Source organism: Bufo gargarizans, chromosome 1 (genome assembly GCF_014858855.1).
Source record: "Bufo gargarizans isolate SCDJY-AF-19 chromosome 1, ASM1485885v1, whole genome shotgun sequence".
In the NCBI taxonomy this organism is placed as follows: domain Eukaryota; kingdom Metazoa; phylum Chordata; class Amphibia; order Anura; family Bufonidae; genus Bufo; species Bufo gargarizans.
In genome coordinates this window covers 570496489-570514825 of record NC_058080.1, presented here as the reverse complement: position 1 = coordinate 570514825, position 18337 = coordinate 570496489, and the positions used below count along the sequence as shown (strand labels likewise).

The window sequence follows — 18337 nt, the reverse complement described above, 5'->3', positions numbered from 1 at the left end:
TTTCAAGTGTGCTATTTGCATTTGGAATCTGTTGCTGTCAACTCTCAAGATCAGATCCAAAGAGCTGTCACCATCAGTGAAGCTAGCCATCAGAGAGCTCAGCAACACCAAAAGACCCGGAAGACCACGGAAAACAACTCTGGTGGATGACCAAAGAATTATTTCCCTGGTGAAGAAAACACCCTTCACAACAGTTGGCCAGATCAAGAACACTCTCCAGGAGGTAGGTGTATGTGTGTCAAAGTCAACAATCAAGAGAAGACTTCACCAGAGTGAATACAGAGGGTTCACCACAAGATGTAAACCATTGGTTAGCCTCAAAAACAGGAAGGCCAGATTAGAGTTTGCCAAACGAAATCTAAAAAAGCCTTCACAGTTCTGGAACAACATCCTAAGGACAGATGAGAGCAAGATCAACTTGTACCAGAGTTATGGGAAGAGAAGAGCATGGAGAAGGAAATGAACTTCTCATGATCCTAAGCATACCACCTCATCAGTGAAGCATGGTGGTGGTAGTGTCATGGCGTGGGCATGTATGGCTGCCAATGGAACTGGTTCTCTTGTATTTATTGATGATGTGACTGCTGACAAAAGTAGCAGGATGATTTCTGAAGTGTTTCGGGCAATATTATCTGCTCATATTCAGCCAAATGCTTCAGAACTCATTGGACGGTGCTTCACAGTGCAGATGGACAATGACCCAAAGCATACTGCAAAAGCAACCAAAGAGTGTTTTTTAAGGGAAAGAAGTGGAATGTTATGCAATGGCCAAGTCAATCACCTGACCAGAATCCGATTGAGCATGCATTTCACTTGCTGAAGACAAAACTGAAGGGAAAATGCCCCAAAACAAGCAGGAACTGAAGACAGTTGCAGTAAAGGCGTGGCAGAGCACCACCAGGGATGAAACCCAGCATCTGGTGATGTCTATGCGTTCCAGACTTCAGGCTGTAATTGACTGCAAAGTATTTGCAACCAAGTATTAAAAAGTGAAAGTTTGATTTATGATTATTCTTCTGTCCCATTACTTTTGGTCCCTTAACAAGTGGGAGGCACATATGCAAACTGTTGTAATTCCTACACCGTTCACCTGATTTGGATGTAAATACCCTCAAATTAAAGCTGACAGTCTGCAGGTAAAGCACATCTTGTTTGTTTCATTTCAAATCCATTGTGGTGGTGTAGAGAGCCAAAAATGTTAGAATTGTGACGATGTCCCAATATTTATGGACCTGACTGTAGATGCCTGCAGATAAGAAGAAATGTCTGAAGAAGGAATTTTTCATTAACACTAGCTACTATGGGGGAGATTTATCAAACTGGTGTAAAGTAGAACTGGCTTAGTTACAACTGGCTTAGTTACCCATAGCAACTAATTAGATTCCGCCTTTCATTTTGGACAGTTCCTTTGGAAAATGAAAGTTGGAGTGTGACTGCTATGGGCAACTAAGCCATTTCTACGTTACACCAGTTTGATAAATTGTCCCCTATATCCTTTAGTTTTACATATGTTATTGTGTGTTCCCACATCTAAGTCATTATAAGATGCAATTCTGGTTAATGACACAGAGAAGCACTATACACAAAGTTATTGATACTCACCCTGTTCTCATCATATATAATTTGGACAAGGCTACGGTGCTTGGATTCAGTTGGTGGAGGTGAGAGGGGTTTCTCAGGTTCTAATGGTTTAGCTGCTTCTTCTTCTAACTGTTGCTGAGGAAATTTAAGAAGTTGTACAATGTCAGTAACATCTTGAGGAAAAAGGAATAGGATGCATAAACTTAAAGAGGTTCTCTGGGAATTAAGAAAATTAAAATACTTAAATATTACTTTAGTATAAAGATTTTCCCAAATACATTTCATTAGCTATAATGGTTTATTTTTTCTAGGGAGCAATCATTAGGAGAAATAAAATGGCCGCCGTCCTATTAGTTCACACAAAACCTGAAATAATCACACAGCAGGACAAGTTACTTTACAACACTGAGGTGAAGAGCTCCCTCATCCTCCTCTCTGCTCTACTGGTCAGGGATTATGATCCTGAATATAGATGCTAAGATCTTCAGCTGAATCTCTGTAGGAACGGAGTTCATTAGGAGACATGAAGTACAGAGAGGACGGACAGGACAGACTATGGTAATGTGGGGTTGTGGTAATGGCGACTGCATACAAGAGCTGCTGCTCATTATCTACACCCCACTATCCTCTCTGTACTTCATGTCGCCTAATAAACTCCATTCCATGCCTTTTGAGGGTAATGGTTGAGTCCTTGGAGGATGGTACCCTATCTGAGTCAATGGCAGAAGCGGTAATTATATTCCCAAAAAAGGAAAGGACCCCACCCCTTCGATATGGGATCATATAGACTGATATCGCGTCTTAACACAGATGTTAAGCTTTTATCAAGGATGCTGGCCACAAGACTCTCGAGGGTTATTTCTGCGATCATACTCCCAGATCAGAACAGGTTTATCCCTAATAAGAGTACACACCTTAACCCATCGACTGTTTTCAAGTCTACAGATTTCCGGGGGGGGGGTGGACTCCCGCTCCATCCTGTCATTAGATGCCTTTTTGCCTTTTAAGGCATTTGACAGGGTAAAGTGGGGTTTCCTTTGGAAGGTGGTGAAATGGATGGGATTTATGAAATTCCTAAGTATGGTTAGGCTTTTGTACAACTCCCCTACTGCAAGACTTAATCTCAACGGTAGTTTGACTTCCAGCTTTATTTTGACCAGAGGTACTCGGCAAGGTTGTCCGCTTTCTCCATTATTGTTCGACATCAATATGGAACACCTGGCTCTTATGGTTAAGCAAGATAAAACGAATGAGGGGTTTGGAGTATTGGGTTTAGAGGATCGGATCTCTTTGTATGCAGATGATGTGTTATTTTTTTATAAACCACACCAATATAACTCTCCCAAGAATTATTCGTAAAGTTAACTCCTTTGGGGAAGTCTCTGGACTAGATATTAATTGGTCAAAAACTACTCTTCTCTTATTAGATAGATTTGAATATGTTAGCCAAGGGATTTTGGGGATGTTAAAGGGGTTGTCCGGGTTCAGAGATGAACCCGGACATACCCTTATTTTCACCCAGGCAGCCCCCCTGAAGCTAGCATCGGAGCATCTCATGGTCCGATGCGCTGCCTTGCCCTGCGCTAAATCATGCAGGGCAAGGGCTCTTTTGTTCTCAATAACACACGGCCGGGCGGAAACTTCTGTGTGTTCGGAGTTTTACTGGCTAGGGCAGCGTTAAAGCCCGCCCATCAGTGCCGGTGACGTCAACTGGGTTCCTGGCAGCTCCATGGAAACCCGGTACGTCACCGGATCTCCAAAAGATGCCTTTGCCCTGCGCGATTTAGCGCAGGGCAAAGGAGAGCATCAGAGCATGAACTGCTCCAATGCTCAATGTCAGGGAGGCTGCCGGGGTAAAAATGGAGGTATGTCCGGGTTCAGCTCTGAACCCGGACAACCCCTTTAAAGATTGTTGACTCTGGGCATAATGATATCTCCCAGGATTGATGACCATTTATCTTAACCTGACTCCGCTGATAAGCATTTGAATTAAGATAAAAAATTACGATATGGTTACGCTTACCCTTATCTAGAGCTGATAGAATATCTTTGGTTAAGATGGTGATGGTAATTAATTACTTTGGGGAAGAAAGTGAGTCAGGCTAAAGCGGAGCTATTTTTATAAGCCGTTGGAGCAGGGAGGGGGTCAATCTCCCCTACTTCAAGGGCTATTTTATAGCTGGACAGCTATGGTTATTCTCTCAATGGAAGAAAAGTGCTTTGTGTAAGATGCTGATGAAATGATCTCCATATGATAAATATATTTACTTTGTTGGAATCTGGGTGATTAATGTTAAACAAGACTAGAAAGGGACTGGAAAGTTATTCTTTAGATCTTGGACCACCATTAGAACATGGTTGGGGATCAAGGGTTTTCTTTTGTGCACTCCTCTTTGGAATCATTTTTATTTAGAGGGTCTTGAAAAATTAGCGGGAGATACATTTTGGCAAAAAAGTAATATTGTGTACATTTCACAGGTGGTGAGAAATGGAGAGATACTTCCCCCATTTCTTCTTTAGAACAAATTTGGAATAATTTAAGTTGGTTTAGGTATTTTCAGTGGCGTTCAGCAACGGTTAACATGAAAGAAATCCCCATTGTCGGAGATGAACCATTTTTCACTTTTGAATGAGTTGATAGGGAACCTAGGTTTTAACTGGAAGATTTCACAACTATATAAATTATTAGTAAAGGCATTATTTAATGAGGTAGTTTCTCCAGGCCAAAGGGCTTGGGGAACTGATTGCCCAATGGTCTCGGGTAGAGGATTGGATAAATATACTGGGCGATAAGATTAGTATCATATCATTTGAATCATACATTAGTACAGTTTAATATTTACTCCGACATGGCTTAATAAATGTGGTTTACGAGAGTCTGCAAATTGTCCACGGTATGATTCGCAAATGACAGATTTTTTGCACATGTTTTGGTTGTGTCCAGGTTTGAAAACCTATTGGGGTATAATTCATAAGTTCAACACTCAAAAATTGAGGATAGTACTTCCGTTTACAGTTGAGTGCTGGATATTGGGCGATTTATCCAAGGTAAACTGTCACAAGTATAAAAAGATCCTTTTGATTAGAATTATGTTCTTAGTAACACTCTTGATTACTCAAGTCTGGATGTCAAAATATACTCCAAACTGCAAGGAGTGGCTATACATTGTGAATAAGGATAAGAGATATGAGAGGGTCTTATTCAACCAGAGACATACTGAGGAAAAATGGTCTGGGATATGGGGGTTGAGGAAGTGGAAGTTTTCCTCTTGGCTCCCTCTCCCCCCATTGTACATCTTTATTAGTACTATTACTATTATTATTATTCTGATTATAAAGGCGCATCGCTAGGGAGGGAAGGAGGGTAGGGGGTTGGTCTGGATGGGTTGGGGAGGGATTATATTTAAAAAACAAACAAAAAAAAAACACAATGGAGGATGTCGTTGGTTAATTATGTATTGTTATAATTTTGTGGTTTTCTAAATAAAAGTTACTTAATAAAAAAAATAAAAAAATCCATTCCTACAAAGATTCATCTGAAGATCATATTAAACTGTATTCAGGATCATAATCCCTGACAAGTAAGAGGAAGATGGTGCAGCTCTTTAACTTGTCTTCCTGTGTAATTAGGACAGGTTTTGTGTGGACTAGTAGGATCGACCGATAATGATTTTTTTTAAAGCCAATAACAATACCCCGTGAACTTAAAGGCCGATAGGTTATACCGATATTCTGTGCATTTTCATTTTTGAAAAAAAAAAAGAAATACATTTTTCTTTTATGGAGTTCACCACATAGGAGATTTTTTTTAAATATATTTTAATAGTTTGGACTTTCCGGACGTGGCAATATGGGATATGTTTATTTATTTATTGTTTATATATATTTTATATGTAAAATTAGGAAAGGGGGTAATTTATACTTAATATCTTGGTGAGTTTTTTAAACTTTTTTTATTTTTTATTTAATAACTATTTCTTTCCTTAGGGGTTAGAGCCTGGGATCTTTTAATCTCTTGTCCTATTCACCCTAATAGAGCTCTATTAGGGTGAATAGGACTTCAGACTGTCCCTGCTGCTCTGTGCATAGTGCACAGAGCAGCAGGGAGCTGACTATGGCAGCCAGGGCATCAGTAGCGTCCTGGCTGCGATGGTAACCGATCGGAGCCCCAGGATTACACTTCTGGGGCTCAGATAAGAAGCGGTCACTGCACCACCAATGAGGAGGAGGGGAGGAGACCCTGTGGCCACTGCCACCAATGATTTTAATACTGGGGGGCCCACTGCGCCACCAATGATTTTAATACTGGGTGGGGGGGGGGGGGTGCACTGCGTCACCAATGATAATTAACGTTTAATACAGGAGGCGGGTGTGTCGGCGCAAAATCACAGACGGCACCCTGCCTCTGACAGGGAGCTGCGATCAGCGGCAGCAGTTAACCCCTCAGGTGCAGCACCTGAGAGGTTAACTGCCGCTCATAACAGCTTCCTGTCATAAGCTGGGCACAGCCTCCTATATTTGTATTAGACGTTCACTTTCATTGGTGGCGCAAGTGCATCGGCCCTCCTCCTGTCTCTCCGCATTGGCAGTGGGGCACGGGGGGGGGGGGGGGGGGGGAGAGAGAGACTGACTCCTTCTCCCATATGCTGAGAGAACATGGCGCGCTGACAGCAGCATGTTCTGTGATAGTGCTCTGTACGCATAATCGGCAAGGTTAGTTTTCCCTAATGATTGCTCCCTAGAAAAAACGAGCCATTATAACTAATGAAAGAGATTTGGTAATAAAAGTAATTTTCATTTTCTTAATTCCCGGAGAACCCCTTTAAAAGTCTTCCGGGACTCATATTGATGACCTGTCCTCAGGATAGGTTATCAGTAACCGATTGATAGGGTGTGACACCCAGCACCCCCACGATTAACTGTTTGAAGAGGAAAGGCGTTCTGGCCTCTTCCTAGGCCAGTGACATCACTTTCATTGATGACATAGCCTATTTGCAGCTCAGTCCCAGAGCACTGCAGCTTCTTCAAACAGCTGATCGGCTGGGGTTCTTAGAGTCAAACTTCCACTGATCAGATACTGATGACCTATCCTGGTTATACATCATCAATATATGAGCCCCAGAAAACACCTGTGTTTACATTTCCATCAGATCCACCAGTGGCCCCATATGGACCCCATTCACAATAGTTGGGTCCGTCGGATTTCCAGAATTTTTCTGGACAAAATACTATTAGATGCAGCAGCATTCTGTCATGTAGGTTTTTTTTCCAGAATATGAACCTAGGCTGAGTCAGATTTTACATCAAGAATAGAAGAACATGCAGTGCTTTCCTGACAGAAATCATGACGGAACCAGACTGACCCCAATGACTTACAGAAAGTGAGTGGGGTCAGCTAGACATCAGTATTATTTGTTGTAAAATGGAAATCATGACCCGAGTTTTAACAGAACCATATTTAACAAAATCATCAGGGCAATAGGGGGACGTTTACTGTGTTTCTCCGAAAATAAGACAGGGTCTTATATTATTTTTTTCTCCGAAAAAAGGGTTAGGGCTTATTATCGGGGTAGGGCTTATTTTGGCTCTATGAACAATCATGACACATTTATTCTTGAACAAAAAACTAGGGAGATCCGGCGCAAGAGATGACAGGGTGCTGCCTCATTGTTAAAATGTGCCCAGCGAAGTACCCATACAGTAGATTGAAGCGCGGCTGCCAGCTTCACTGTAGGCTAAGTGCTGGCAGCCTGCGCTGCTGTAACTCCTGCGCGCCTCCAATCAGCTGGGAGAGCGGAGCTCAGGAGCCATTAGTGAGTACTCCTGAGCTGCTGAATCACCCAAACTTCCATAAATATAAAATGTATCTAGGACTTATTTTGGAGTAGGGCTTATATTTAAGCCCTACTCCCAAAACCCTGCAAAATAGGGATAGGTCTTATTTTCGGGGTAGGGCTTAATTTCGGGGAAACACGGTATCCATGTAAGACCAGTCGTTATGTTTCTATGCCACAAAGATAACATGGCTGATAAGATTACTAGATGTGCTTGGCAACAAAAGTGTGTATGCCATGTTCCCATGTATCTAAATATTAGATGTGGTATTTGTGGTCTCAACTTTGAGCATGAGTAGGTGCCCTGCCATGTTTGTTTCAGAAGCAAACTATTTAGGCAGGACGGAGCAAAGGCGGGCGACGGGCAGCTCTGCACAGCTTGGCAGGCATCCCAGCCAAACCACAGAACTCCTGGATTGGATTACTCTTTAAACCTAAAACTCCACTACCAGCCAAGTTCAAATAAGAAAACAATGAGGAGCAGGTTAAGAAACTGGTGATAAGAAAATTCACATCAGTCACTAAATGGAACACACAATTGCTCTGTAAGAGTTAAATAAGCTTTTGATCTTCTCTTACATGGTCACAGTTCCAACAAAGATTTAAGACATTTAGGTCACAGCTTTTGTGGCATCTTTAAAAACACAAGAACGAAGGGAAGGTACAACCACAAATAGCAGTTTCTCACACACGGTAAGACATCTCTGCAGGCTGTATGCTGTACAGTAAAGGAAAAGGGCAGCCAGGAAACATTTTTCATTAGGAATACAATCTAGTTCTGCACTGACTGTCGCGGAGCTGGAAATAGAGCCTCATGGGAATTAATGGATTGTATTACCCATAGCTGGCTTCTAAAAAGGCAGCTACACAAAGGGCATCTGATTCAGATCTTGGCCCGTTCCACTAGAATCTGGACGATGCTGAGGGTAGCTATTTTTCAGAGAAAGCTACAAGCAAATGAACTTGTGCAAAATGACATCTATTTTCTCAGAAATGTGTTCCTTTTTATTGTTGCTATAAACTAGCAATTTTAGATGCCTAAAGGGACATCTAAAGGATTCCTTCGTAAAAGGATTGCCTTTGAACATAATTTCATAGTGGACATATTGCAGCATCCTACATAGAAGTTGTAGAACTTTTCAAATACCGCGTGTGTTGTTTTTTTTTTTTTTAACTTGTTCTGTCATAAAAGGGGTATATCACTAAGATATGCCCCCAGTGTTTGATAGGTGCGGGTCCCACCTCTGGCATGCGCGACCGCCCTCCATTCAATCCTATGGGAGCACTGAAAATAGCCGAGCGGATCAGCTATTTCCGTCAGACTCCTAGAAGTGAATGAAGCGGTGGCCATGCTTGTGCGATGCGCTTCCCCTTCATTTCACTTCTGAAAATAGCTGAGAGGCTACTTTCAAGACTCCCACAGAAGGGAATGGAGAGTAGCCACGCATGCACAGTGCAGATGCCAGAGGTGGGACCCGCACAAATTAGTTATTGGGGACATATCCTAGCGATGTCCGAGATGGGAATACCCCTTTAAATTATAGCAGATTATTTTTCGCATTTCATTTTTTCAGGCTCCAAAGCGTAATGCTAAGTTCACACAGGAAAATCTGCGGCAGATTTACAAGATTATTTACAAGCGTCTAAAAAAAGAGTTTTCAGAAAAAGGTTTTAGAAGCCTTTTTCTTCTCCAGCCCTTTGTTTTGGCGGTAGAAACGCTGCTAAAACCGCTACAGTTTTTTTTTCTACTTCCCCTTTGCCTTCAATACAAAATCCACTAACAATCCGCTTCTAAGAAATAACATGCCTCTTCAGAAGTGGATATTAATTTAGTGGTGTTTTTTCCCATGGAAGTCCATAGAAAGCTATTGGCGTTATGAAGGCAGATTTCGCTGAGGAAAATTGTTGTTTTCCACAATGGATTCCGCTGCGGATTTTGTGTGTAAACATACCCTCAAAATGCTGCTTTCCCTGCTGGTTTAAAGACTGAGCTAAGATAATGAGATTTTGGTCTTGGTTGGTCTTTACACCCAGCACCAAATTAATGGATGTAGAAGAAAACAACTTTTCCACAATACAATGTAATGGAAAACACTGCGTTACTGGATTGCAGACAACCAGGGGTTATCTGCAATCCAGTAATCCAGGGGATAGTCAGGGGTTGAAAAACTGCTACAGCCTTCCAGAGAGACCGTTTCAGTGACAATAAGAGTGGGTGGGTATCCCCTAACCTGACAGATTTACCATCACTTACTAGAGAAACTGATGCACAACTGATGAAACTGATGCCCCATTCTTAGTACATAGTATGTCCTAATTGAAGTGTTCCAAATGCAATACAATGTAATGGTTTATATATTTTATATGGGGGCGATTTCAACGTAATATTTTGGTGTGTTTTTTTGTTTTGTTTTGTTGTTTAAACCTTTTATTTAATAACGATTAGCCCCCTTAGAGGCTACAACTCTTGTCCTATTCACCCTAATAAAGCTCTATTAGGGTGAATAGGACAAGAAATGTAGCCTCTAAGGGGGCTAATCGTTATTAAATAAAAAGTTTAAACAACAAAACAAAACAAAAACACACCAAAATATTACGTTGAAATCGCCCCCATATAAAATATATAAACAATAAATAAACCTATTACATCTCGCCATGCCCAAAAAAGTGGGAACTATTAAAATGTAAAAAAAAATCTCTCCTATGTGGTGAACACTAACAGAAAAAAAAACGTGCAACCGCAAAACCAACTGTTCCATAAAATGCAGAATAAACGCAGCTTTTGTTTTTTTTTTTTGGTGTGGTATCGAATGGTATAGAGTATCGCAATACTTTTTTATGGTATCGAAATCAAATCAAAATGTTGTATCACATGGCACATTAAATAAATAAAAAAAATGCTAAAAGTTGTGAAATTGCAGTCCTCTACACCCAAAAAATTTATATAAATCTTAAGTTTCATAAATTAAATGGACCTTAAAATGGTGGCAATAAAAACTTGTCCTGCATCATACATCTCCAACGGAAGAAGGGGGGGGGGGGGGGGGAGTTATGGCTCTTGGAATGAGTCAAAGGTTAAAGAATGGTAAAACTTGTGAATAAAGGGTAAACAAACCTGTTTCTTCTTTAGCTTGGAGATTTGCTGTTCTACCATGGTAATCTCACGGTCCACCCTATCCATGTTCTGAATCAGCTCCTCCTTGGAAAGTCTTGTAGGCAGCAGATCCAGGTCTCCATCAGCATGAGGAGGACTTGAAGGGGACACAGGCTCTAGTTTTCCAGCTAGGTAGCGATCCTGAGAATAGTAAAACGTAATACGTAACATCAAACTTTTTCTAAGCAAATTCCTAGCCATCAGTATAAAACAAATACCAGCCAAATTTACTTTTAAAGAGGACCTGTCACCACAAAATGCAGTGCAATCTGAAGGCAGCAGGTTAAAGAGCAGGAGGAGCAGATTGATATATATATTTTTGTGGGAAATGATTCAGTAAGGCTCCATTCACACGTCCGCAAAACACGGAAAGCGGCAATGTGTGTTCCGCATTTTGCGGACTGCACATTGCCGGTACTAAAAGACTATGCCTGTTCTTGTATGCAATTGCGGACAAGAATAGGACATGTTCTATTTTTTTTTTCGGGAATGGAATTGCGGACCCTGAAGTGCCGGTCCGCAATTCCGTGTCCGGGCAGCACATCGTGCTGCCCCATAGGAATGAATGGGTCCGCAATTCCGTTCCGCAAAATGCGGAACGAAATTGTAGACGTTTGAATGGAGCCTAAATCTTTGCTTTTTCTATCTTCTGTGAAGAGCTATCGGTACAGGAGGGAGGTGTTATCAGTGACTGACCGCTCTCTCTTACACACACAATGCCATCAAATACCTCCCTCCTGTACCTATAGCTGTTCACAGGAGGTGGAAAACTGAATCTTTTCCCACATAGTTATAGCAATATGCTCAGCTTCACCTGCTCTATAACATGGTGCTCTCAGATTGTCCTCTAAGTCAATGCCTAACTAAAGGGTGTGACAAATCGCAAAGACATTCCATCACTTTCTGATCAGTGACTCTGTAGGAGCATATAACATTTTATGAAAAGTTAAATTGAATAATTTACACACAAGTGGTGCTAACATCTAACTGAGTAAGAATTAGATACTACATACAAAACAAATAAAATGGAAAATACTGACAGGTATGCCATGGCTTACCATGTTGTAGCTGTCACTACAAGCATTCAGAGGTATGCTTCTAAGTAGCCACATGGACCATAAGAACCTGTAATCTGGAGGCATGACACTGATTTCTATTGGAGAGTTCTCTAAACACATACTGAGAACTGTGCTAAAGTCATTGTGCAGGGAGGAGGAGGTGGTGAGCTATGTCCATCATCTATTGTGAATGGTAGATCATGTGCTATCTGTCCATCAGTGACTTTGGCAATTGTAGTCCTGCCTGTGATAACGTGATGACTACCGAGTAGTGATCTCCACTTATCTTTGCAGCCTATTATAAGGCTCACTGGCCACGGAATAAGCTGAAAGATCTCCGTTTACTTTTCTTTTTATAGCAATAGTGACATAAAAATCTGATTTAGGAATAGGTCGCTTTCTGATACGTTCCCCCTAACCCTAAGCGGAGTGAGGATATTACGGACCTAAAGCAAACAACTGATAGATTATAATTTACAACCCAGCAAAATATTGAAAGTTATTATAAGAAAAGAATGGCATACCAGATGACTGCCCTGTTGTACATGGTTATCTATAGGAAGCCAAGAGCAGAGCTGTTTTGCTCCTCATTTTTGGATGCTATTCAAAATTCAACAACTGACAACTACAGAAAATGTTGGAATCAGGCCATAAACTATGATCAGAAAATAAAACCTGGCAATATACACCAATGTGCAGGAGGGGTACTGGATCGTGTGCAAATAAAGTTCCAAGCAAAATGTTCTGCATAGCTAAGCCAATGGCTTACATCATCGGAAATAAAACTTGATTTTAAAAAGGAGTCTGCCAGCAGCAACTCAAGTGTCTGTTTCAAAACTCCATTCCTCCTTTTTGCAGACGGAGTTATTTAAATACGGAAATGATCTGTTCCCTGCCTAGAGGGCATAGCCACTGCCCTTGGTGCAAGAAAGATCTTCTCCTTCAAACTTTCAGACACTCTCTTGAAGTTTGATGGACAGGGCCAATCATCGGTACATGCATGGCAGAATAGTTCCCGGCTCTACTGTGCGAGCTTCAACATCTCATCGCACGGCACTCGCTTGTGTGTCCATCAAAACTGCAAGGGAGGGGATCTGCCACCAAGGGCAGCGTCAATGCCCTTGGTGCATGGAACAGGTCATCTGCATATTTAAAAAATAAAATTTTAAAATTTAAAACCTGCAAAAATGAACTTATAAATCAAAAATTCCTTTGCAATACATATGTGACCTTGGGATTTAGTTTATTATAGGTGCTGTTGCTGGCAGACTCTTCCAAGGAAAAAAAAAAGAAGAAAAAAAAAGGGGGGGGGTACAGTTTTTAAGATCCTTCTCCTTGCCAAAACAAGCATCCCCATCTGAAGACAGCATAACCCACAGTGGCAGGAGACTGACGTATAGCACTCAACCACCCACACCCTTGCAATCAAACTCTGCCAGCAGTGCCCAGCAAACCCTCCCCCCCAGACACACACAATTTGTCTCTGCACACCAGCTGCGCAGTTACAATGGTACTGGTGTGACTGTCCATCAGAATGACCATGACATCATCAGCTTTCGCCTGCCAAAGCCCCACCACAGCAGACCGAAAACGGGAAGCAGTAACATGATGGTGGTTAACCTCTTATGAGCTCTCAAAAGCAGAGCCATTATAGTCAAATGTCTTACCAGGCTACATGAAGATTCATTACAATATGTAGGACAGAAAGCTTAAACACGTGTTCAGATTAGATTGCCAAATCACCCTGCTGAAATAAGCCTCTTCTAAGCAATTTTCCTGTAGTAGAATAGAAAGCCACTTCATTGTCACTGAAGGATTAGCCTACGAAGAGCAGACAGGCTGCTGGCCACAAAAGGGTTAATTTTCCTTATTAACCTGTAGCTGCCAGCTAGGAGGACAAGCACTTTCAGCATACATCAGGAATTACACGTTACTGCTAACAACTGCACGCCCATTTTATTTAGTATTGATCTGTCATCAGATCGTATATGGGAAGCCCCTACACGTCCCAAAGAGGAAATCTTTACTGGGCATCCCTCCAGACGTCTAGAATATGGAGAACACAAAGATGAGATACCCACTCTGACCACCATAAAGATGGTCGGCTGGCATCTCTTAAATAAAAAATAATTATAATTAAGGGTACATTCACACTTGCGCTGTTGGATTCCGGCAGGCAGTTCCGTTGCCGGAAAACGGATAGCATTTGTTTCTGGATCCGGCTGACAAATGCATTGAAACACCGGATCAGTCTCTCCGGTGTCATCTGGAAAAACAGGTCCGGTATTTATTTTTTTCTAATTTTTATAGGTTTGCGCATGCGCAGATCGGGAAACCGGATCCGGTTTTCCGGAACACTTCGTACCGGATCCGGAATTAATACATTTCAATGGAAATGAATGCTGGATCTGGAATTCCGGCAAGTGTTCCGTAATTTTGGCCGGAGAAAATACAGCAGCATGCTGCGGTATTTTCTCCTGCCAAATACCGTAAGAGGGACTGAACTGAAGACGTCCTGATGCATACTGAACGGATTGCTCTCTATTCAGAATGCATTAGGATAAAACGGAAGCTTTTTTTTTTTTTTCGGTATTGAGCCCCTGTGACGGAACTTAATACAGGAAAACTTTAACGCAAGTGTGAAAGTACTCTAACAGAACATTATGTGGCTTGATCCCACAACTGTCGATTTCAGTTTGAGGTTTCTATCAACCAACAATGCTATTTTTACAAGCATTTTTAGTGGTGTCAATTTTTTACTCATTTTTTTTCTTGGGGTTTTTCCCTCAAGTTTCTTTTATAATGCCACCATTTTGGGGTATCTGCAATGTAATAAAACAATTCAATTACAACATTGTTTTTATGATTTTGAGTTTTTATGGTTTCATTGTGCAGTAAAAATTGCATGTTAAATGTTATTCTTTGGGTTAGTATGGTTTTGGGGATGACAAATGTATATGGTATTTGTTATGTTTTACTACTTAAAAAATAAATTGATTTGTGTTGCCACATTCTGACATTCATATCTTTTTGACTGAGCTGTGTGTGGGTTTTTTTTTTTTTTACGAGGTGATCTCAGAAATTAGGAAACGTTTTGATTTATTTTTAGATGTTTTTGGGGCTTTTAATATTTGTAAAAAAAAAATAAAAATCTATTTAACTATTTTCACCTTTTTTCATTCCTTTTCAGGTACTTGAACCTGTGATCATTTGATTGTTTGTACTATACACTATAATACTTTTGTATTACAGTGTATAGGTATTTTCACAAGCAATCTATTATATCCTGCCAAAAGCTGCATTGAGAACGTCTCGTCCCTACGCGTTTGCTTTTGCAGGATGCCAATTGGAGGACAAAGGGAGCTCCCTCACAATGTTTAACCGATCAGATGCTACGGTTGCAATTGACAGCAACATCTGAAAGGTTAAACTGCCAGGAATAGAGTTATCTCCAATCCTGGAAGTGAGAGCTGGGTGCTAACTGTATAATACAGCTGGCACTTGCAAGCTATGGCGTAGGACCAGTTCCTGAGTCCACGCCATCGCTGTACTAATACGGCAACAAGCATTAACTTACTCATAACTTAGTAAAGTATTGGTACATCACAGTGAGTGAAGGGAAAGAGACAGAGGTAGAGAGAGGATTTGCTAACTTAAATACCTCCCCTCTGTAATGAGTGACAGCTGTTGTGGTCTCCTTGTTGAATGCTACAGCCATCATAGAGGGGAGGTCCTGAGAAGCAACTCAATGAATAGAGCACTCCACAGTGAAGTTCCACCTCCAGTGCACTTACAGAAGTAGAATCTGACAGAATTTAAGTTGATAATCACACTACTCCTGATGAGAAAAGCTCCAGAAATGGTATTGATGCCAACAGTTTAGAATCATCAAAACTGCTCCGAGTCCCTTTAAAGGATCTGCTGCCAATGTCTTAGCAGCAGATATCACAGGACAGCTTTAGAGTCCATCCTCAAAAGGGTTAAACAGTTTTAGAAAACGAGATGTACCTACACAATATTAAACTGAGGTCTGATCAGTCAATATGGCACTAGTAAGCAACCATGTACTTACGAGAGGGGGGTCTCCTAGCACTAATCTAAATGGGCCACCCATCATGGAACTGTATTGGGTTTTACCACCAAGAACATAAGGGCCTGGTGTGCTTCCTCCACACAACTCTTGAGACAGCTCTTTAGATGTTTGTTAATAGTGCAGTTTTCTGAAGAGTCCTGTGGGAATACCCAGGCATTTCTTTCTAAGAGTAAATTCCCTTCCCCATCTCTGACTACGGTCAGTCTTCAGTGCAGTTATGACATTCTATTAATGAGGTGAACATGAACTGAGCTCAATATATACCTAGTCATACAAAATAGTGGAGCATGGACTCATGGGAGGACAAATAAAGATAATGGTGGGGCGGAGCCTGCACACACTCAGAGATAGCAGCATAGTCCAGAGCTCCTCTTCCACTTGGCGCTTTGCCCGGCTTATCTTTAGCCATTATTGGCTTATCATGGGGGGGCAGGGGGAATAAAAAGTTGGCAGGGATAGAAGCAAGGAGACCCTTGGAACTCCTAAACCACCAAAACAGCAAGCGGAGATGGAGAAATATCTAAAAAGGAAAGGTCTCCCTATATGTGCCACGGCATCTATGATGGTGCCGGCTGCTGAAGCACTGCATTCGGAAGCAGTGGAGGACTCTTGATACCGACAGCGTGGCCGGAGGGCCGAATCTACAGTGCTGAAAGACTCAGAGCCAATTACCCGTGCTTTTCTTAAGTAAACAATAGCACAGGCCATTCTGCCCATTATGAGGGAACTCAAAGATATCAAGGCGGATCTCCGCCATCTCGGAGGCTGCGTGGACTCCCTGGAGGAATAGCACTGGAGGGACGTAATTTGCAAACTGCTTAATTTTGCAGACACTTCGGCAATCCTGCGTCAAGGCCGGGAGAGAGGGCAAGTTTTGTTGGAATTGGCCCCTGTGCATATATATCAGGACCTATCACCAACTACCTTGGCTAAGAGGAGAACCATGATGCCACTTCTAGAGGATTTGAGAGTGCTTAATCCAATTTACCCCTTCGGGATAGGGATTCTCAAAAATAATAAGAAGATAATCATCTGCACTCCACAAGACCTTCAAGCCGCATGGCCCAAGCTGGAAATTCACCCTCCTGGATGAACGTTCCGATGGATGATGATTTGCCGAACCTACCTGCTCTACCGGATCCATGGTCCATTACTGGTGAAAGGAAACAGCTACAGAAGGAGAAGAGATTCCTGCTAAAGGATTCGGCTACCTGATGACATAGGACTCTTGCAAGTATTTTCTATACTCAGGGGTTGATACTTCTATAGGAATGTGGTGGCTCATTATAATGATATACTACTTGACCCACATAGCTGTACCAAAGGTCATATGATTTGGCACTTACTCTCATTGTTGCTGAGGATTTGACTATACCACCCACTTTAATAGCCACACTTATGACTCAGAGGCCTATTAGGAGAGCCTGGTTCTTTCCAGCATCGTTCTCTTTCTTTACTCTTGCTATCCTTTGCCTTCTTTCATTTTCATCCTTTTCTATCCTACTTTTCTTTTGTCTTGGTCTTTCCCCCGTTTGCTGCACTGGTCGGGTTTTGCAGCCTATGTGGGGGCAGGCCTAAGTTATGGTATTTCTAACACACCAACTCCCTCCCAGTTTGCACAAATGCACTAGTCGAGCTCTGTCCGGTCAGGCGAGTTTGTGTTCTGGTGCTTCTTGTTGGGGCTCTGGTAACGGCTCAGCCTGAGCTCGTCATATTAGTACTCTTCCTTTCTTTTTCTTTGCATCTTTTTTGCATTGTTAAGTTTTGTATCATCTGTTTGCGGGAATCCTCGGGCGATGTGAGGGGACACACTACCTTCACGTGTTTGCTTTTCTTCTCATTTTGTGACATGACGAAACATGTAATCTACTCTTAATGTGAAGGGGTTTAACGCACAACAAAAAAGGTCTCAGGTATTTACTCTACTGCAGGAGAGCCCACCTTTAAATACTCCTCTTACAGAAGATTCATTTTAAGGCCCATAGAATCCCCAAACTTCAGTACGCGTCCTTTGACCGCTGTTTCACAGCTGTAAAGGGCCCCAGGCTTCCAGGAGCACCAGCATTGCCTTTAAAAAAGAAGTATCCTTTACCTGCCTACACTCTACGGTAAATCTGACCCAGGTGGCAGATTTATTTTTGTAAAGGGGAAATTGAATGACATACCTATCACCCTGGCGAATGTGTATGCCCCTAATACAGGTCAGGTAAAATGGTTAACTGATACCATTCAGAAGCTGTGCCTGTTTGCAGAGGGCATAGTAATACTTGGTGGGGATTTTAATGTGACTCTTAATCCTTTATTGAATTCCTCTACCTCGAGCTCTGCTATCTCCTTCGCAAGTCTGAGTAAGCTGAAGACTTCATTGGAAAGTCTTCACTTGGTGGATACTTGGAGAACACTCCATCCTGATGCTAATTTTTCCTTTTTCTAGCATGTACCGTACATCATTCAAATCAACGTATTGATTATTTTTTCATTTCTCAGGCATCGCTATCAATCTCGGTTTCAGACCATGTGCCTATCAATATAGTTTTACAACTGCCAACGCCTTGCTGTAAAGCTTGGACAGAGACTTAATTAAACCCTCTTGAGGGATGATTCCACAATCTCAGCA

The 18337-nt window shown here is 41.8% G+C and overlaps 1 protein-coding gene across 26 annotated transcripts in view; it reads right to left on the bottom strand.

Annotated features, from left to right (window-relative positions):
* NCOR2 (nuclear receptor corepressor 2) overlaps positions 1 to 18337 on the bottom strand; it is a 407074-nt gene that overhangs the window by 205855 nt on the left and 182882 nt on the right. For all 26 annotated transcript variants that reach the window (XM_044275678.1, XM_044275679.1, XM_044275664.1 and 23 more), the window contains exons 5-6: positions 10531 to 10710; positions 1603 to 1716 (exon numbers count right to left, since the gene is read on the bottom strand). In XM_044275678.1, coding sequence (XP_044131613.1) covers positions 1603 to 1716; positions 10531 to 10710 — 294 coding nt within the window. The remainder of the gene's footprint in view (positions 1 to 1602; positions 1717 to 10530; positions 10711 to 18337) is intronic.